Below are 14,602 nucleotides of genomic sequence, written 5' to 3'. Positions count from 1 at the left end.
GGCCTGAGGGCAGCCTTCCTGCACCTCGCTGCCACCCTCTTGCCTGCCTGCATTCAGAAGGCGCCCCTTACCCCTCTCTGCCCCACACATACACACACGCTCACCTTGGCGAACCGCAGCATGTTGCTGGTGCGCTCCGCTTGGGGCAGGTCGCCGTGCAGCTTCAGGGGAGCCACAGGCAGCAGCCCGCCCACGCCGCCGCCGCCATCGTCTTCATCGCTGTCCTCCCCTCCGCCGCCGCCGCCACCGTTGCCGCCGCTGCAGCGCGTCAGCAAAGCGTGGTGAAACTCGACGCTGGCGCAATTCGAGAAGAACACCACAATCTTGGCGACTGCCGCCGCACCACCGCCGCCGCGCCGTGGCGACAGCCGCGCGCGCAGCGCCGCGACCAGTGCCGCGAGCCGCAGCTTGGCGGGCACCTCCACAAACGCCTGGCGCAGCTGAGAGGGGATCTCGAACTTCTCGGGCCCAGCCGATGCCGTCGCCGCGGCCTTCTGGGGCAGGCCGCCACCGCCGCCAGCGCCGGCGCCCTCCTCTGCTCCTGCGTCGCCACCCTCCAGCGTGTCTTGCTCAAGCTGCGCCGCCGCGTCGGGGTCGTTGAGCGCCGCCGCACTGAACCCGACGGCCGCGGCGCCCGGCCGCATCAGCTGCCTTGCGAACGCGCCGAGCGCGGGCGGCAGCGTCGCAGACAGCAGCACGGTCTGCCGCCGCTGCTGGCCGTAGCCGGCCGCCGCGGGGCTGCTGCCGGAGCCGCGGCCGCCGTCGTGGTCCTCGAGGCTCGCGTTGCGCGCGTCCAAGGTTGTGACGATCTCCTTGACCTTGGACTCAAACCCCAGATCCATCAGGCGGTCCGCCTCGTCCAGCACGAGCCAGCTCAGCGCGTCGGTTCGGAACGAGGTCGTGTTCTGCTTTTGAGGCAGCCACATGACAGGTCAAGTACTGAGCACGGATGGGGAATACCCTTGGGCGGTCCCGCGGGGCGGGAAGAATGCTGCATCCTGGTGCCATGCGCCTTGACAAGCTGACAAGCAGTCGAAAGCCTGCGCTCAATGTGCACACTACAGCACACTGAACTGCCTCCAGCCTTCCCCACCTCACCCATCAACCCCCTCCCACACACACGCGCGCGTGCACATGCGTGCTCAGAGAACTCCTGTGTCATCTGCAATCACATCCCCCACCCTCAGGAACAGAGAAGGTCACCTGCAGGTGGTCCAGCAGCCGCCCTGGGGTGGCCACCAGCACGGTCACGCCCTTGCGTAGCCGCGCCTTCTCGTGGCCGCGGTGCTCCCCGCCAATGAGGACGCCAGGCACCAGCCAGTTGAAGCGCCTTTTGGGAGGGAGGGGGGCAAGTCAGTCAAAAGTCGCGAATGTTCAAGTTGTTTGCACGAACAGCACGTACTGTATGCAGGACGGCCGCTGCGCGGCGTGCAGCCGCGCGCATACATGCTCGCGCCGCAACGCGCACAGGCCGCGGCCCCTCCACCCGCCCGCTCCTTGCGCACACGTTTTTCAGCCCACCTGCAGAGGGCGACCAGCACGTCTGATATCTGCACCGCCAGCTCGCGCGTTGGGCTGAGCACCAGGCCGTAGGTGCCCTCGGACCTCGCTATACGCGGCGACGCCGCCTGGAGGGCGCAAGGGGGGCGCGGCCGCGAGAGGGCACAAGCCCGGTCGGTACGGCAAGTCTGGGAGCTCGGCGTCGCCCATGCCCTCGAGGCAGCAGCAAGCCCGTGGGGTTGCAGGCACGCTGCGGCCATCCGCTGGGTTGCCCCCTTGCCGTCTGTGTTTCAGGGCCCGTTCGCTCACAGCGGCTCCCAGTCACGCCCTCCCTCTGCTCAGGAGATCCTAAAAATTGTTGGACGCGAACCATTTATTGACTGCCCGCCGCCCCACCTGCAGCTGTTGCACCATGGGCGCCAGGTAAGCGAGCGTCTTCCCGCTGCCTGTCGGCGCCCGCACCATCGCGTCCCGCCCCGCCAGCAGCGCCGGCAGCGCCCCGCGCTGCACCAGCGTCGGCGCCGTGAAGTTCAGCGCCGCCAGGTGGTCTGCCAGCACCTGGCACAGCCCCAGTCCGGCCCAGTCCGCGGGGGCCGCATCCGCGTCGCCGGCGTCGCCGAAAATGACAGACCGCTGCGCCTCTGGCACCGGGGCGCCCGCGCGCGCCATCTCGCCGACCTTGTGCGTTACAGCCGGCGGCCGCTTGGCCGCCTGCTGCTGCTGCGCCTGCTGCTGGTTGCCCCCGCGCTGCCTTCCGCCCTGCCTCTGCTGCTGCCCGTCGCCACCACCGCCGCCGGCGCCACTGGCCGGCGGCCGCTCCTTCTGGTGCCGCTGCGTCCGCGCCACAAACTCCCAGTCTGGCTCATCCTCGGCGTCCCCAAACTCGACCACGCCGCCACCGCCGCCGCCGTCCTCGTCACTGTCGCCGCCGCCGCCACCGTTGGCCGGGCCCTGGCTGCCCAGGGCGGCCTGCAGCTCCCTCTCTTTGGCCATCGCCAGCGCGACAAGATCTGACAGGTCGCCGTCCTCGTCAGCGCTGCGCGCCCAGACGTCCGGGCTGCCCTCGCGCCGCGGGCGCTTTTCAGCGCGCGGCTTTTGGTGTTTCTGCTGCTGCTGCGCGCGCTGGTGAGGGGCCCGTGGCGGCGCGCCGTTTGCTGCCGCCGGCCTCGGGGCCGCGGCCTGTGCAGGCGCTAGCGCGCGCTGCGCCGCGGGCCGCGGCTGCTGCGGCGGCTGGCGCTCAGCGCCGGGGGTCGCCTCTAGACCTGTAGGCCGGCCGAAACGCTGGGGCGCGCCCGGCCCGGCCTGCTGTGCGCGGCCGCCCTTCCCAGCCTTGCGCCGCGCAGCCTGTAGCGAGAAGGTACATGCCGCGAGAGGGGGCGGGAATGCGGCCGCTTGGCGTCCTCCAGGGGCTTGATGCCCCCTGGGTCCTGAAGACGGCTGGATTCTCCAGCAGCTGCAGCTGTACATGCTGCTTCAAAGCTGGCAGGCGTGACAAACCGGCCCGTCGCCAGTGCGCCAGCAGCAAATTCTGAGCGCGCAGCGGATTAAGCATGCGGCGCCGCTTCCGCCCCCACCTGCAGTGATTTGCGCTCCTTCCAGCCAAGCTTGCGCTGGTGAGGGCCATCCTCAAAGCTGAGGTTTAGCTGGAAGCTGGCGTCCTCCATGGCCACCGCTATGGCTCCCGCCAGAGCTTCCTCCTGCGCGGGCAGCCGCAGCTGCGGCGGCGTGGCGGCCTGCCGGCGCGTCGGGGTGCACGGCGGCGCGCCGCCTCTGGGATCCCGCGTTCAGCACATTGATTAAATGTTTAGGGCCTAATAATTGCCACATACGGTAAGTTACTGACGGCTTTGGCCTCACAGAGCGTACGCTGGATCTATGCACTAGCTGATGAAGCACTCTCTAGTTAGCTCCTTGCACGTATGTCTATACTCTTCTATATCGGTTGGTCTCTTCATCTAGCGGGGATTCCTGCGTTTGTCAAAGCAACTGTACTAAGCGAGGCGAAGTGACCCGGGTGACATTGCTTTCGTCACCATCAAGCAGCATATAGCAACCTATATGTGTCAAGGACCATTTATTTGCTGGCACGCATGCGATTGCGGCAGCTCACTTCTTGCCAGCCTGAATATTTGCATAACGCGTGTATTATAGGCCACGGCTGGTCTGGGACCAACATCGAAGGTCCGTTATTGAGCCTCAGTAGCGTCTGCATAGCATGAGAGGGCTCGCATCACACAGCGGCAGCGCTGGCCGCAGTGGCTGCCACCGCCCTTGCGCTGCTACACACGCGGCAGCGCGGCCCCGCTGCCCGCTGTTGGCCGCCGCTGCTGGGCAGCAGCGGCGGGGACCCTGCTGGCAGCGCGCCGGCCAGCTCCGCGCCGTCGTGGACGAGCAGGGCACCGTCGAGCAGCAAGACGACGATGACGAGGCGGGGCCCCTCCAACAACTCAGCGAGGCGCGCCACGTAATCGTCGAGCCTGGCTTCACGGAGGCCGCCGAGCAGCTGCGCGGTGTGTTTGACTCGCGGTTCGAGGACCCTCGCAAGACCACGCGGGAGCGGTTTCTCTGGGACTACTGGTTCGTGTGAGAACCGCAGCCGGGGTGTCAGGGTTGCTCAGTGACTGATTGGGTTGGTTGGTGGGACGCACAACGCCTGCCACCGCTGCGTACGACGTGGGCGCCACGGCCAGCAGATGCAAATGGTGTGTCTCCTCTCTAAATGCTCGACTGTTTCCGGCCCCCACCTGCTGCAGAGAGAACCAGTACTGCCTCGTGCGCACCCAGGTGAGTGGGAAGGGGAGCTGCCAGGCAAACCGCAGGCGCAGGGTGCAGGCGCGGGCCTGCAACGGCAACAGGGCAGCAGCCGCAGTCCATGACTGCAAGCCTCAAGCCGGATCCTGCAGGGCTGTAGCCGCCACATCTCAGCCGAGCATTCTGTGGCACTGCCAGCCGCATGTTTGGCGCCCCGCCAGCCTGCTGAGCGTCCACAAAAGCGTGGTGCTGGGTATGCCTCCTCAATACACCCTCCTCCCAAACCCTCGTGCGCTTACACTCACGCAACGGCGCACAGACAGTCCCACAATCACACCGCAATGTTTATATCCTACCCCAAACCATGCACACACGCGCGCACAGACAGTCCCACAATCACACCGCAATGTTTATATCCTACCCCAAACCATGCACACACGCGCGCACACGCACACAAGTACATCAACATGTGCACGTTCCCTCAAATCCACACGCAACACATACGCATGCATGCACACACACATGCACACATACACGCACCCACGTGCACCCACACTCACGCGTACGCGCACCCACAGGCCGCGGCCTACTTCCCCAAGGCCCTGTACAAGCGGCTGGAGTCCGATCTGCTGGCCTACGGGGAGAGGGTGCTGGGCTGCCGCTCCATCAGCCCCATCTGGATGTCGTACTACGTAGACGGCTGCGCGCAGGAGCTGCACTGCGGTGGGCGCAGACACGCGCTTGTGTGCGCGCATGTGTGTGTGTGTGTGTGCGCGTGTGTGCATGTGCATGGGTGTGTATGTGTACTTGGTTTTGCAGACGTGGATGTGTGTGGGTGCATGGGTTGTGTCGACAAGAACTAAGAGATGGGTTTTGTCACGTGCAAGGTGTTTGAGTTGCATGGACACGCACATGGTGACGCGGATTCGCACGGCGTGTGCAAGGTGTTGAGTTGCTGGGCCTCATCGTTCGGCGCCGACGCCCGCCCCCTCCCCCGCCCCCTCGCCGCAGACTCGTTCCACGGGCCATTTGCTTTCGTGCTGTCTCTCACGCGGTGGGAGGAGCGCGCCTTCACTGGTGCGGGCCCAGGGGTTGGCTCCGACCAACCCGGCGCTGTGGGGGCCGCCCCCAGCCTGCGCGCTGGCAGCGAGCGGCCTCAGGGTTGCGCTGTCGCACCTCCATCCCCGTTGCAGCGCCCCTCTCCAGCCCTGGCGCAGCCAATCGCTCGTGCCCGGCAGGGTACCCTGCGGATGCGCACCTATGCTGATCTGTTATCCCACACTTGGTTCCTGCAGGTGGGGAGACGATGATCTTGAACCCGGGCACCCTCAACTTTTGGAGCGGCTTTGTGCCCGGCAAGGGCCTCGAGTTGACCGACATCGTCACCCTGGTGGAGCCCCGTTTCAACCAGCTCACGGTGGGGGGCTGCTGCTGCTGCTGTGCCCGCTGGCCTGTGCTTGGTCGGCTTGGGGAGCGCCTGCAGAAATGCCTGGAATCAGCCGCAGCCGGGCGGCAGCCAGGCAGGCGGGCCCGCCTGCCTGGCAGTGGGACTGGGCAGGGCGGCGCGCCGAGCGCCATAATCCCTGGCTGCGATTGGCCGGCTCCGGCCTTGCCATAAGCTCACACACCGCAAACTGTCCCCCGCCTGCAGCTCTTTGACCCGCGGTTACCCCATGGGGTGCGGCCGGTGCGCGGCACGCGGGATCCCATGAAAAGCCGCCTGGTGCTCCACGGTGAGTCGGCCAGAGGGCGGAGGGACTGCCAGAGGGAGGATGCCTCGGCAGAGCGGATTTGGCTGGGGTGGGGCTGTCTGCAAGGCACCATCGCTTTGAGGGAGCGCCATGCGTGCTTGTGACCAGACGTCTAGATTTTGATCCCTGGGGCCCAAATCTACGTCGGCACGCAAATACTCAACCGCAAGCTCTTGCCTGCGCAAAGCTCGCTCCGCCTTTAGCGGAGCGAGCTTTTCTGTCCGCCCCTCGTTCCCCCCCCCTTCGGCGTCCTCCCGTTGCTCTCCCAGCGTCTCCATTCCTTCATGCCCCCACTCCTCTGTGCCAGGCTGGTTCACCGAGCCGTCGCCCTTCATAGAAGGAGCCCTGGAGCCGGAGGCGGCGGTGGAGAGCCTCAATGCGGCACTGGACCCCATTTTTGAGGAACTAGAGGTGGGCAGACGGTCCGGTTGTCTGGTGCCAAGTTTTGAGTGGGGGCAGGGTGAAGTCCTGCTTTATCTCCTGCCTCAAGTTGTCTGCCCCGCTGCACGCGCTGCATTCAGCTGAAGCAGCACCCTGCCGTCTCAACATTTCGCGGCGCCTATGCGTGCACGCGGACCCCGATCATGTTCGCCTCTCTCTTGCCGCCAACACCGGATCATGACCCGGTGCGCAGCTGCTGCCCGCGGTGCTGGGCACGCTGGCCGTGCGGCTGCAGATCAGCGGCGCGGACGGGCTCGTCTCACACATCGGCTTCCTCGCAGACACCCTGGTTGTGCGGCCGGGGCAGCCCATCACAGACGACAACGGGGACCCGCTGCCGGACCCGGACTCGGCGGCGCGCGCGGCGGTTCACCATGCGATCTACGACGGCCTCACTGCAGCGCAGTTCCCGCCTTGCGAGGGCGGGGACACGTTTGTCACTTACCCCTTTGTCTTTGAGTAAAGACGGTGCGCGTCGCATGGACGCCTAAGAAGATCAACTAGTTTTTTTTGTATGGGCAGAGTGAGCAAGTCCTTGTTGGCAGAGACGGATTGGACGGGTGCGCTGGATGGCAGATTACACAGTGGCAGCCCCAGCTCTTACTGTTGTGGGCCCAACAGACATACGCACATCATCATCAATAGGTCAATGCCAGGGTATCAATGCAAACAGTCACGATATCTGACCCAAACTGTGACCGCTTAATGGCAACCTGATCAAAATGTTCGCCATCAACTATCGACGACATCGCAACAGACCCCTCCGACCCCCCGTTCAGCAGCTGTCCCAGGGGCACCTTCTTCTGGTCGCCGCCGCCCTTGGGCGCGCCCATGCTTGCGGACACCTCCAGCGCTTGCAGCGCGGGCGCCTGCACGTCTCCGGCGAGCCGCAGCTGTAGTGTCGCACCCGCGGCCGGCAGCGGCGTACGGCTGCTGAGGACCAGCGCCCCGTCAGCATCGATGCGGCGGCAGAAGCCTCCAGATGCGCCGGCCCCGTCAGGTGGCACCTGAAATTAGCCCAGCAACGCATCGAAGGGGTTGGTTGCTGTGCATATACGCACACCTTGGGCTACCTCATGGGGCACATTGCGCTCGCTCTCCCATCTCAGGAGCATGCTATTGCCCCCCTGCTGGCAACGTTCTCCCTTGCCTGAGTGCCGTAGCTCCAGTCCTGAGCGACCAAGCTGCCCCCAGCTGAAATAAATTCCTGGCGCTGAGACAGCAGCTCTCTGGCTGCGGCCGCAACTGCCGCGCATGTGAGTGCAAGCAGCACAGCTGCGGCATGGCCAAGGGCGGGCGCCATTGGAACCACACAACACCGTCAGAACCACGGACTTCAAATTATTTGCAATGGAATCGGTTTTTAATGGCTTCTGGTTCGCGGCCCAGCAGCTTCGCGACCTTGGGCAGACTCGACCTTGGGGCGCTCACCGATCGATGCAGCCAAATTAGAAAGAGACAGACTGCTAAGCAAAACGCAATTCTTGACTGTTGCCAAGCGCTGCAGATTTGGACGCGCACACAACCGGTAACCGATTGCTGGCCGGTTGACTGAGTCAACTCCTGCGAAGAACATACAAACTGAGTATTTTGCGCTGCACAGCAAGCAGCATGCATTGCTGCCCTGCTGCCTGCATACTACGCTTGGACCTGGAGTCGATGCAGTGCCACTGCCAACCTGCATCATCAGCTGCTTTTATGACTATGCAGTTCCCTTGGTATGCTGCAGCCTTGCACCCACACATCAATGGCACTGCCATCTGACGCAGTGCAATCTTGACTCAGCAAGGTAAGTCATTTTGTTGACCACTTGATTGGAGCGTAGAAGTAGCAAGAAACTTGTTACATCCTCAGGGACGCCCTGCAAGGCATGCACACGCATGGGTCCGTGCCTAACCAGGGAAGAGGTGTCTGATTGTGGCCACAATTGGCAGCTAGCTGTATATTGCAATATCCACATGAAGGGTACACCAACGAGACAAAGGATCCAGAAGCACCCAAATGCAGAGCGCCAACCACTTGAGTTGGCTGCACAGTCAAGTCCAGGTTGGACATTTTATGTTAATGGCAGGCTCAACACAACAGCAGTCACTCAAGGCCAGCCACGCATGTGCGGCGGGGCTGGTTGGAGGGACAATGTGTAATGGAGCATGGAGTGTATCGCACAGCCAGGCGCGAGCACCCAGATGCAGAGCGCCAACCACTTGAGTTGGCCGCACAGTCAAGTCCAGGTTGGACATATTATGTTAAAAGGCAGGCTCAACACAACAGCAGTCACTCAAGGCCAGCCACGCATGTGCGGCAGGGCTGGTTGGAGGGACAATGTGTAGTGGAGCATGGAGTGTATCGCACAGCCAGGCGCGAGCACCCAGATGCAGAGCGCCAACCACTTGAGTTGGCTGCACAGTCAAGTCCAGGTTGGACGTGTTATGCTAAAGGCAGGCTCAACACAACAGCAGTCACTCAAGGCCAGCCACGCATGTGCGGCGGGGCTGGTTGGAGGGACAATGTGTAGTGGAGCATGGAGTGTATCGTACAGCCAGGCGCGAGCACCCAGATGCAGAGCGCCAACCACTTGAGTTGGCTGCACAGTCAAGTCCAGGTTGGACATTTTATGTTAAAGGCAGGCTCAACACAGCAACAGTCACTCTGGGCCAGCCGCGCATGCGTGGCGGGGCTGGTTGGAGCGACAATGTGTAGTGGAGCATGGAGTGTACCGCCAGGTGCGAGGCCCAGAAGCGAAGCCGGAAACTATAAGGCTCCGTGCCAGGAGAGAGAATGCACTCCCAGGGTTATTGAACTCTGCCAGCAGGCAGGCGTGCCGCCCGGGCGCAAAGAAATGCGAGCCAGCCTGCTGCCCTGGCAGTGTGCACAGGAATGTTCCCCAAACAACCGGTGTCTAGCCAAAGTGATTGAAGCGCAGCCCGCTGGATCAGAACAAGGAATGTATCAGCCAGTCCATACTCCCAAGGTGCATATGTATGGTATCCAAGTCAACTTCAAGCGGTCATCAGTGTGTATGCCACCGAGGGCATCTGATCGATTTGGTTTGAAACAGCTGCTGCCCATGCCATTCCAAGGAGTGGAGGGCGCACACAGAGATATTCAGCGGCTACATTTGAAACCCAACACACACTGCAGCTTCCACTATGGACCCCGGGCCAACCAGCTGAAGCTGCCAAGGCCACTCAGCCAGCCCAAGGGCTTGTGAGGCCGTTGCCACACTCACGCAGCGCTCAGGAGCCCCTTGAACGCCGCCGCGACCTTCCTGCGCTCCTTGTTCAGCTTGTGCAGCGCACCCTGGAGGCGCTGCGCGGGGGTGCGCGCGTCCGGCTCGCCCTTGACGCGCTTGGCGCTGACGCTCTTGGCCGGCGGCGCGGCGGGACCCTTGTGACGGCCGACGACGGTGACGGTGGCGGTGACATAGCTGTGCAGAGCCGCAGCAGGCGTCGCCCGCGGGGAACTGTTGCTGGTGGTGGTGCAGCTGTTGGAGGCGCTGCCGCTGGTGGCAAGGCCGGCCGCGTTGGCGGCGGCCACCACAGGCACCTGGGAGCGGCTGCCCTTGTCGGCGTCGCCCGTGCCGGCGTCGCTGCTGCGGCTGGCCGTGTGCATGCAGGAGCTGCTGGGGTCCGCGCGCACGGCGTTGGCTGCGGCAGGCTTGAAGCTGCCGATGCAGGGCGCCGCGGCGCCCCCGATGCTATTGCCCACGACAGCGGCGGCGCTGACCGGCGTACTGCTGCAGCCAAGGCCAAGCCGGGCGCCCTCGCCCGCTACGTCGTCCTGCGTCTGGCGCGACGCGGCCACCGCACGAGCGCTCACCGACTTTGACGCTCCGGCACCGCCGCTGTCGACGCTGCTGCTGACACTGCCCATGCACAGCAGCTGGCTGGCTGTCGGCGCATCCTCGCACTCAGCACTGCAGTCGGCCGCCGCGCCCTCCTCGGCCTCGAAGCACGCCAGGCGCGCCACCAGCTGGGCGCGCTCCTCTTCCCACGAGGCAGCCTCGGCGCGCAGAGCCACCAGCTGGCACTCCAGGCCGCGCTCCCGCGCGCACGCCTCCTGCAAGGCGCCCTCGGCAGAGTCGGCGCGCCGCCGTTCTGCGTCTGCCCGCTCCGCCTCCCGCTGGCGCTCGGCGGCGCTCTGCAGCAGCGCCGCCTCGGCCGCGTCCGCCCGCGCGCGCTGCGCCGCCACCTCGGCGCGCAGGCGCAGGACCTCCAGCGGCTGAGTGACTGCCGGTGCGGGCGCCGGCACGCAGGCTGCAACAGCCGCGCCCGACACGGCTGGCGGCGAGGCCGCCACGTGGTCCGGCTTCGAGCCGACGTCTGCCGCGGCCGCAGCCGCCAGCGGCGCTGCCAGCGGCTCAACCACAAGCACCGCCGCCGGCGCAGCCGCCAGCGGCGGAGGCGCCGCCGCGGCAAGGGCGCCGCCAAACATCTCGCGGCCCCAGATGCTGTCCCTCAGCTGGCCCAGGGTGGCGCGGCGCAGCGGGTCGGGCTGCAGCCCCATGCGGAAGAACTCTTGCGCCGCGGCCGGCAGCATCGGCCACAGCGGGTGGTCCTCAAACGCCGCCAGCCCGGTGCGCGCCTTGGCGATGATCAGGCGCTCCTTGGGGCTCAGCACGTCGCCGTCGCAAGCCGGGCCGGCGAACAACACCTCCTCGTATACCTCTGCTGTTGAGGGCAGGAGGGGGTTGGATCCCAGCGCCATTGCGAGGAGGGTGGCGGCGAATGAGAAGGCGTGGAAGCTGGGACCTGTGGTGGCTGCCAGCGCGTCGTAGTCGATGGTGCCGTCGGGCCGCACGGCGGCGGCGATGCCCTCCGGCGGCACCGTCTCCCAGCTGAAGCCCGTGAGGCTGCCGTAGGACGAGGCGCTGGCCATGTCGACGACGTTGACCACGGGCGGCTCCAAGTCGGTGTTGACCAGCAGCTGCTGCACCTTGAGGTCCGTGTAGCACAGGCCCTGGGGGTTGGTTGAGGGGTGGGGGAGACGGGCGGGGGCTTGGATGTTGGAGCAGTTGCGTGGGAGGCTGGGATGGGGGGGAAAGGGATGGGAGGTGGCTCGATACGACAGCGGTGCAGGGGTTGGTGAGGCTATAGGGAAGGGAGGGGGTAACTGTGAGACGATGGACGGTCAAGTACCGCACCGCTTCGAGCTGCAGCGCCCTCGCTTTGGCGGCGGCGTGGTTCCACATTCACACAGATCGTTCTCTCTTGGCATGTGACCCCTCCTCGGAGCAGGGTGAGCGTGCCCTCTGCCTCCTGGCAGCTGCCACCCATCCTCCAAAAATCCCTCTGCGCCACCTGAACAGCGGAGCACACGCGTGCTGTACTGCCCCTGTCCTCCCCTTGACCGTCCATCCCCAGCCTCACCTTGGCCTCGCAGATCTGCAGCACCTCAAACAGCGCTGCGCCTGCCTTCATGACCACCTCAAGGTTCTCCTCGATGCAGGCCTTGGTGCCGTCAGACCCAACGTACTCCGCAATGGGGACGCCGCCATACTCAAACACGAGGTGCGTGTGCGCGTATTCCTCCACCACCGCCAGGAGCACGGGCATGTGGCGGCTCTGCAGGCATTCGTGGACAGCGATCTCTGTCTCCATCTGGGCAGGCGAGCAGGAGCCGACAGATCGAGGGGGCGCATCATGGTTAGAGGGCAGCAGCAGCTGCCACAGAGTGCAGGGTGCCACAGTCCGCGCGCCCGCTGTGACCAGAGTCATGAAGCTCGCCACCGCCCACACCAACCCCCTCTGCAGCGGAGGCTTCTCGCTCACCCACCGCCTGCTGCAGTACCGGGTCGGCGGTAAGCGCCCGCCGCGGGTGCGTCTTGACGGCGTACTTGATCCCTTCCAACTCCGGCAGGGTGACCAGGACGGTCTCATACTCATAAACCACCTTGCCGCTGAGGTACCAGTCACTGCGGGGTCGAGCGAGAGACAGGGCAGCAGCAGCTCGGCGCGCTGCGCGTTTCACCGTCGCGCTCAGGTACCAGGGAGCGGAGGCCGGCAGGCCGCATCCTGGGCCCCGCGAGACAGGCGGGCAGGTGGGCCAAGCGTGTGTAACACATATTATGATAACATACTAGTAGAGCTTTTTATGCGTCCTCACCTGGGTTGCGACGCTAGCACTGTCCCCGAGTGGGGCTTTGGCCGCACGGTGGACATCATCATGGGCTATATCACCACATATGTGCACGATCACGATGACAAACAATTTCTATTGTGCTCTCAATGTCCGGGCAGAAGAAAAAAGGCAGCAGCACGAACACGGGTGTAGAGCCGGTCGGCAGGTGCCGGGGAGGGTGGCAGCTGGAAAGTGGCGACGCAGCGCGCGCCCATACTGATGTTGCAGTTCACATTGCTGACGCGCGCTACTGTACCTCACAAATGCGTAAATCAGGGGTGTTTTTGCCTTGCGGTGTTCTGGTGCCCGTCTTTGCAGGCTCGGACTGGGGTGACCGCAGCAGGATGCCATTTGCAGTACACACATGAATGTTGGCAATGTAACTTACTCCCCAAGCGCCTGAAAAACTCTGATTACCGTACAATGCAATTGACGGGTTTGCCAGCCACAAATCTCCTGTGTTGCACTCGCAGTCGCTCCCCACCGCCACCGCCACCGCCACCCGAGCAAAGGCTGCAAGGCATCAATTTGCGGCCTCTTTGCAGCCCTGCCTGAGAATAACAGAGATCGTGAGGAACATGGTACCCCTGCCAAGCAAGGACTGATGTGTGCAAGTGGAGGGACGCTCACTCGTGCTCGCTGTGCGCCCAAAAGGCGGTCCCGCCCAGGCGATTGGCGGGGGCGTTCGCCGCCGCGGCCGCCGCCGCCTCGTGCGCCGCGCACATGGCGCGCAGGATACTGTGAACCAAGGCGGTGACGGCGTCCAAGTCGTCCGTGGCGCGCTGCACCGCAGCAGCGGAGACAGCGGCTGCGTGCTCCAGCTCCGGCATCCTCTCCCGGATGGCGTTGCGCCTGCACGTTCAGCTTCACCCGCAGCTGGGACAGGTGCGCCTACGCCGGACAGTGAGCGACGGCATGATGAGGGAACCAATCATTCGTGGGCCTCAGCAACAATGCCGCCGCCGCAGCGTGCGTGTATCGACCTCGATTCTGCACCGCCCAGCATGTGTGTGACATGTTTGCATCTCTCCAAAGGATTTAAGGCACACAAGCAAGGCGGTCAAGATTCCGTCGAGCACAACGCAGAATCCTGTTAGGGCAGAATGCCTGAGCGACAGTGCCAGCACTAACCGTGAGGTCGAGGGTCACAAAGGCTGTGGGCACGGACGAGCAGGAGTGTTGCTCCTTCGCGGGGGCGCCGTCCACCTGTGAACAGGTGGTGCAGAGATTTGGGTTGGTCAGCAACTGCAACAAGATATTTTTTCTGAAGTTTCAGCATCAAGAGAACACCACAAGTGGGTCCTCAGGCCAGAAAGTCAGGCATGGAGCTCGCAAGCCCGGGCCTGGTATACCACCAGTGACACCATCAACCTGGGCGTAGCATTCCAAAGCAGCGCGTGTGCGCACTCAGCAGTGATCACCGCCATCTTGTGGGCTACAGGGGGCTTGATCTAAACGCGGATGGGAGGCAGCAGGGATACGCCGAGCACCAGCACCAGTGTCGGCGATCTGTGCAGCAGCGGCGGCACGTTGCAGGCGGCGAGCCGCGATGTGTTTGGCTCAGGCTCTCTCGATGGGTTTCGTTGAGAGATTGCTATCACATACAGCTCACGACCGGGTCGGGGAGGTCGTGATGATGGGCGGGAACAGGACGCTGTCAGACGGTGTCAGACACCGCCCTCAAAGCCTGCGCGGCCGCTATGGACCTAGGAGGACCTTGAACGGATTTTGGAACCGTCGAAGGACCCAACAAGGCCGTGTCGCCTTGCACCGCGGCGATCCTCTCGGCGTCTCACGAGGAAGCACGTGATCACAACGGGAAAGAGATGTAAATCAGCGTGCTATGTCATTTAGCTTCGTTCGGTGACAACGGGTGATGGAAGAAGCTGCCCTGTTGCTGCGCAGCTGCCGCGCCGCTGGCCGTTGCAACGCAAATGCAACGCCGCCCTTGTGGTATGCCAGCGAGCGGCCTCACCGCTGCAAGTGGATATGATACAGAGACAAGGCGCGCCTCGCCGGCGCAGCACCCGAGCCGGTTG

At 64.3% G+C, this 14,602-nt stretch overlaps 3 protein-coding genes across 3 annotated transcripts; 1 reads left to right on the top strand and 2 right to left on the bottom strand.

The window, feature by feature from the left end:
* Positions 1-53: 53 nt before the first annotated feature.
* Positions 54-3,164, bottom strand: MNEG_3950 (hypothetical protein; the record flags this gene model as incomplete). The annotated part of the gene is made up of 5 exons (XM_014047577.1): positions 54-905; positions 1,204-1,330; positions 1,522-1,628; positions 1,897-2,844; positions 3,075-3,164. 5 exons carry the CDS (start codon positions 3,162-3,164, stop codon positions 54-56), a joined length of 2,124 nt encoding a protein of 707 aa, XP_013903031.1.
* Positions 3,165-3,715: 551 nt separating this feature from the next.
* MNEG_3949 (hypothetical protein) lies at positions 3,716-6,906 on the top strand (the record flags this gene model as incomplete). The annotated part of the gene is made up of 8 exons (XM_014047576.1): positions 3,716-4,083; positions 4,254-4,284; positions 4,830-4,974; positions 5,263-5,328; positions 5,547-5,668; positions 5,903-5,984; positions 6,310-6,413; positions 6,637-6,906. 8 exons carry the CDS (start codon positions 3,716-3,718, stop codon positions 6,904-6,906), a joined length of 1,188 nt encoding a protein of 395 aa, XP_013903030.1.
* A 2,762-nt stretch (positions 6,907-9,668) lies between these two features.
* Positions 9,669-13,393, bottom strand: MNEG_3948 (hypothetical protein; the record flags this gene model as incomplete). The annotated part of the gene is made up of 4 exons (XM_014047575.1): positions 9,669-11,402; positions 11,813-12,043; positions 12,219-12,357; positions 13,194-13,393. 4 exons carry the CDS (start codon positions 13,391-13,393, stop codon positions 9,669-9,671), a joined length of 2,304 nt encoding a protein of 767 aa, XP_013903029.1.
* Between the last annotated feature and the right edge of the window lie 1,209 nt (positions 13,394-14,602).

Source organism: Monoraphidium neglectum (genome assembly GCF_000611645.1).
Source record: "Monoraphidium neglectum strain SAG 48.87 unplaced genomic scaffold scaffold00523, whole genome shotgun sequence".
NCBI lineage: Eukaryota > Viridiplantae > Chlorophyta > Chlorophyceae > Sphaeropleales > Selenastraceae > Monoraphidium > Monoraphidium neglectum.
This window is presented reverse-complemented; position numbering and strand designations above follow the sequence as displayed.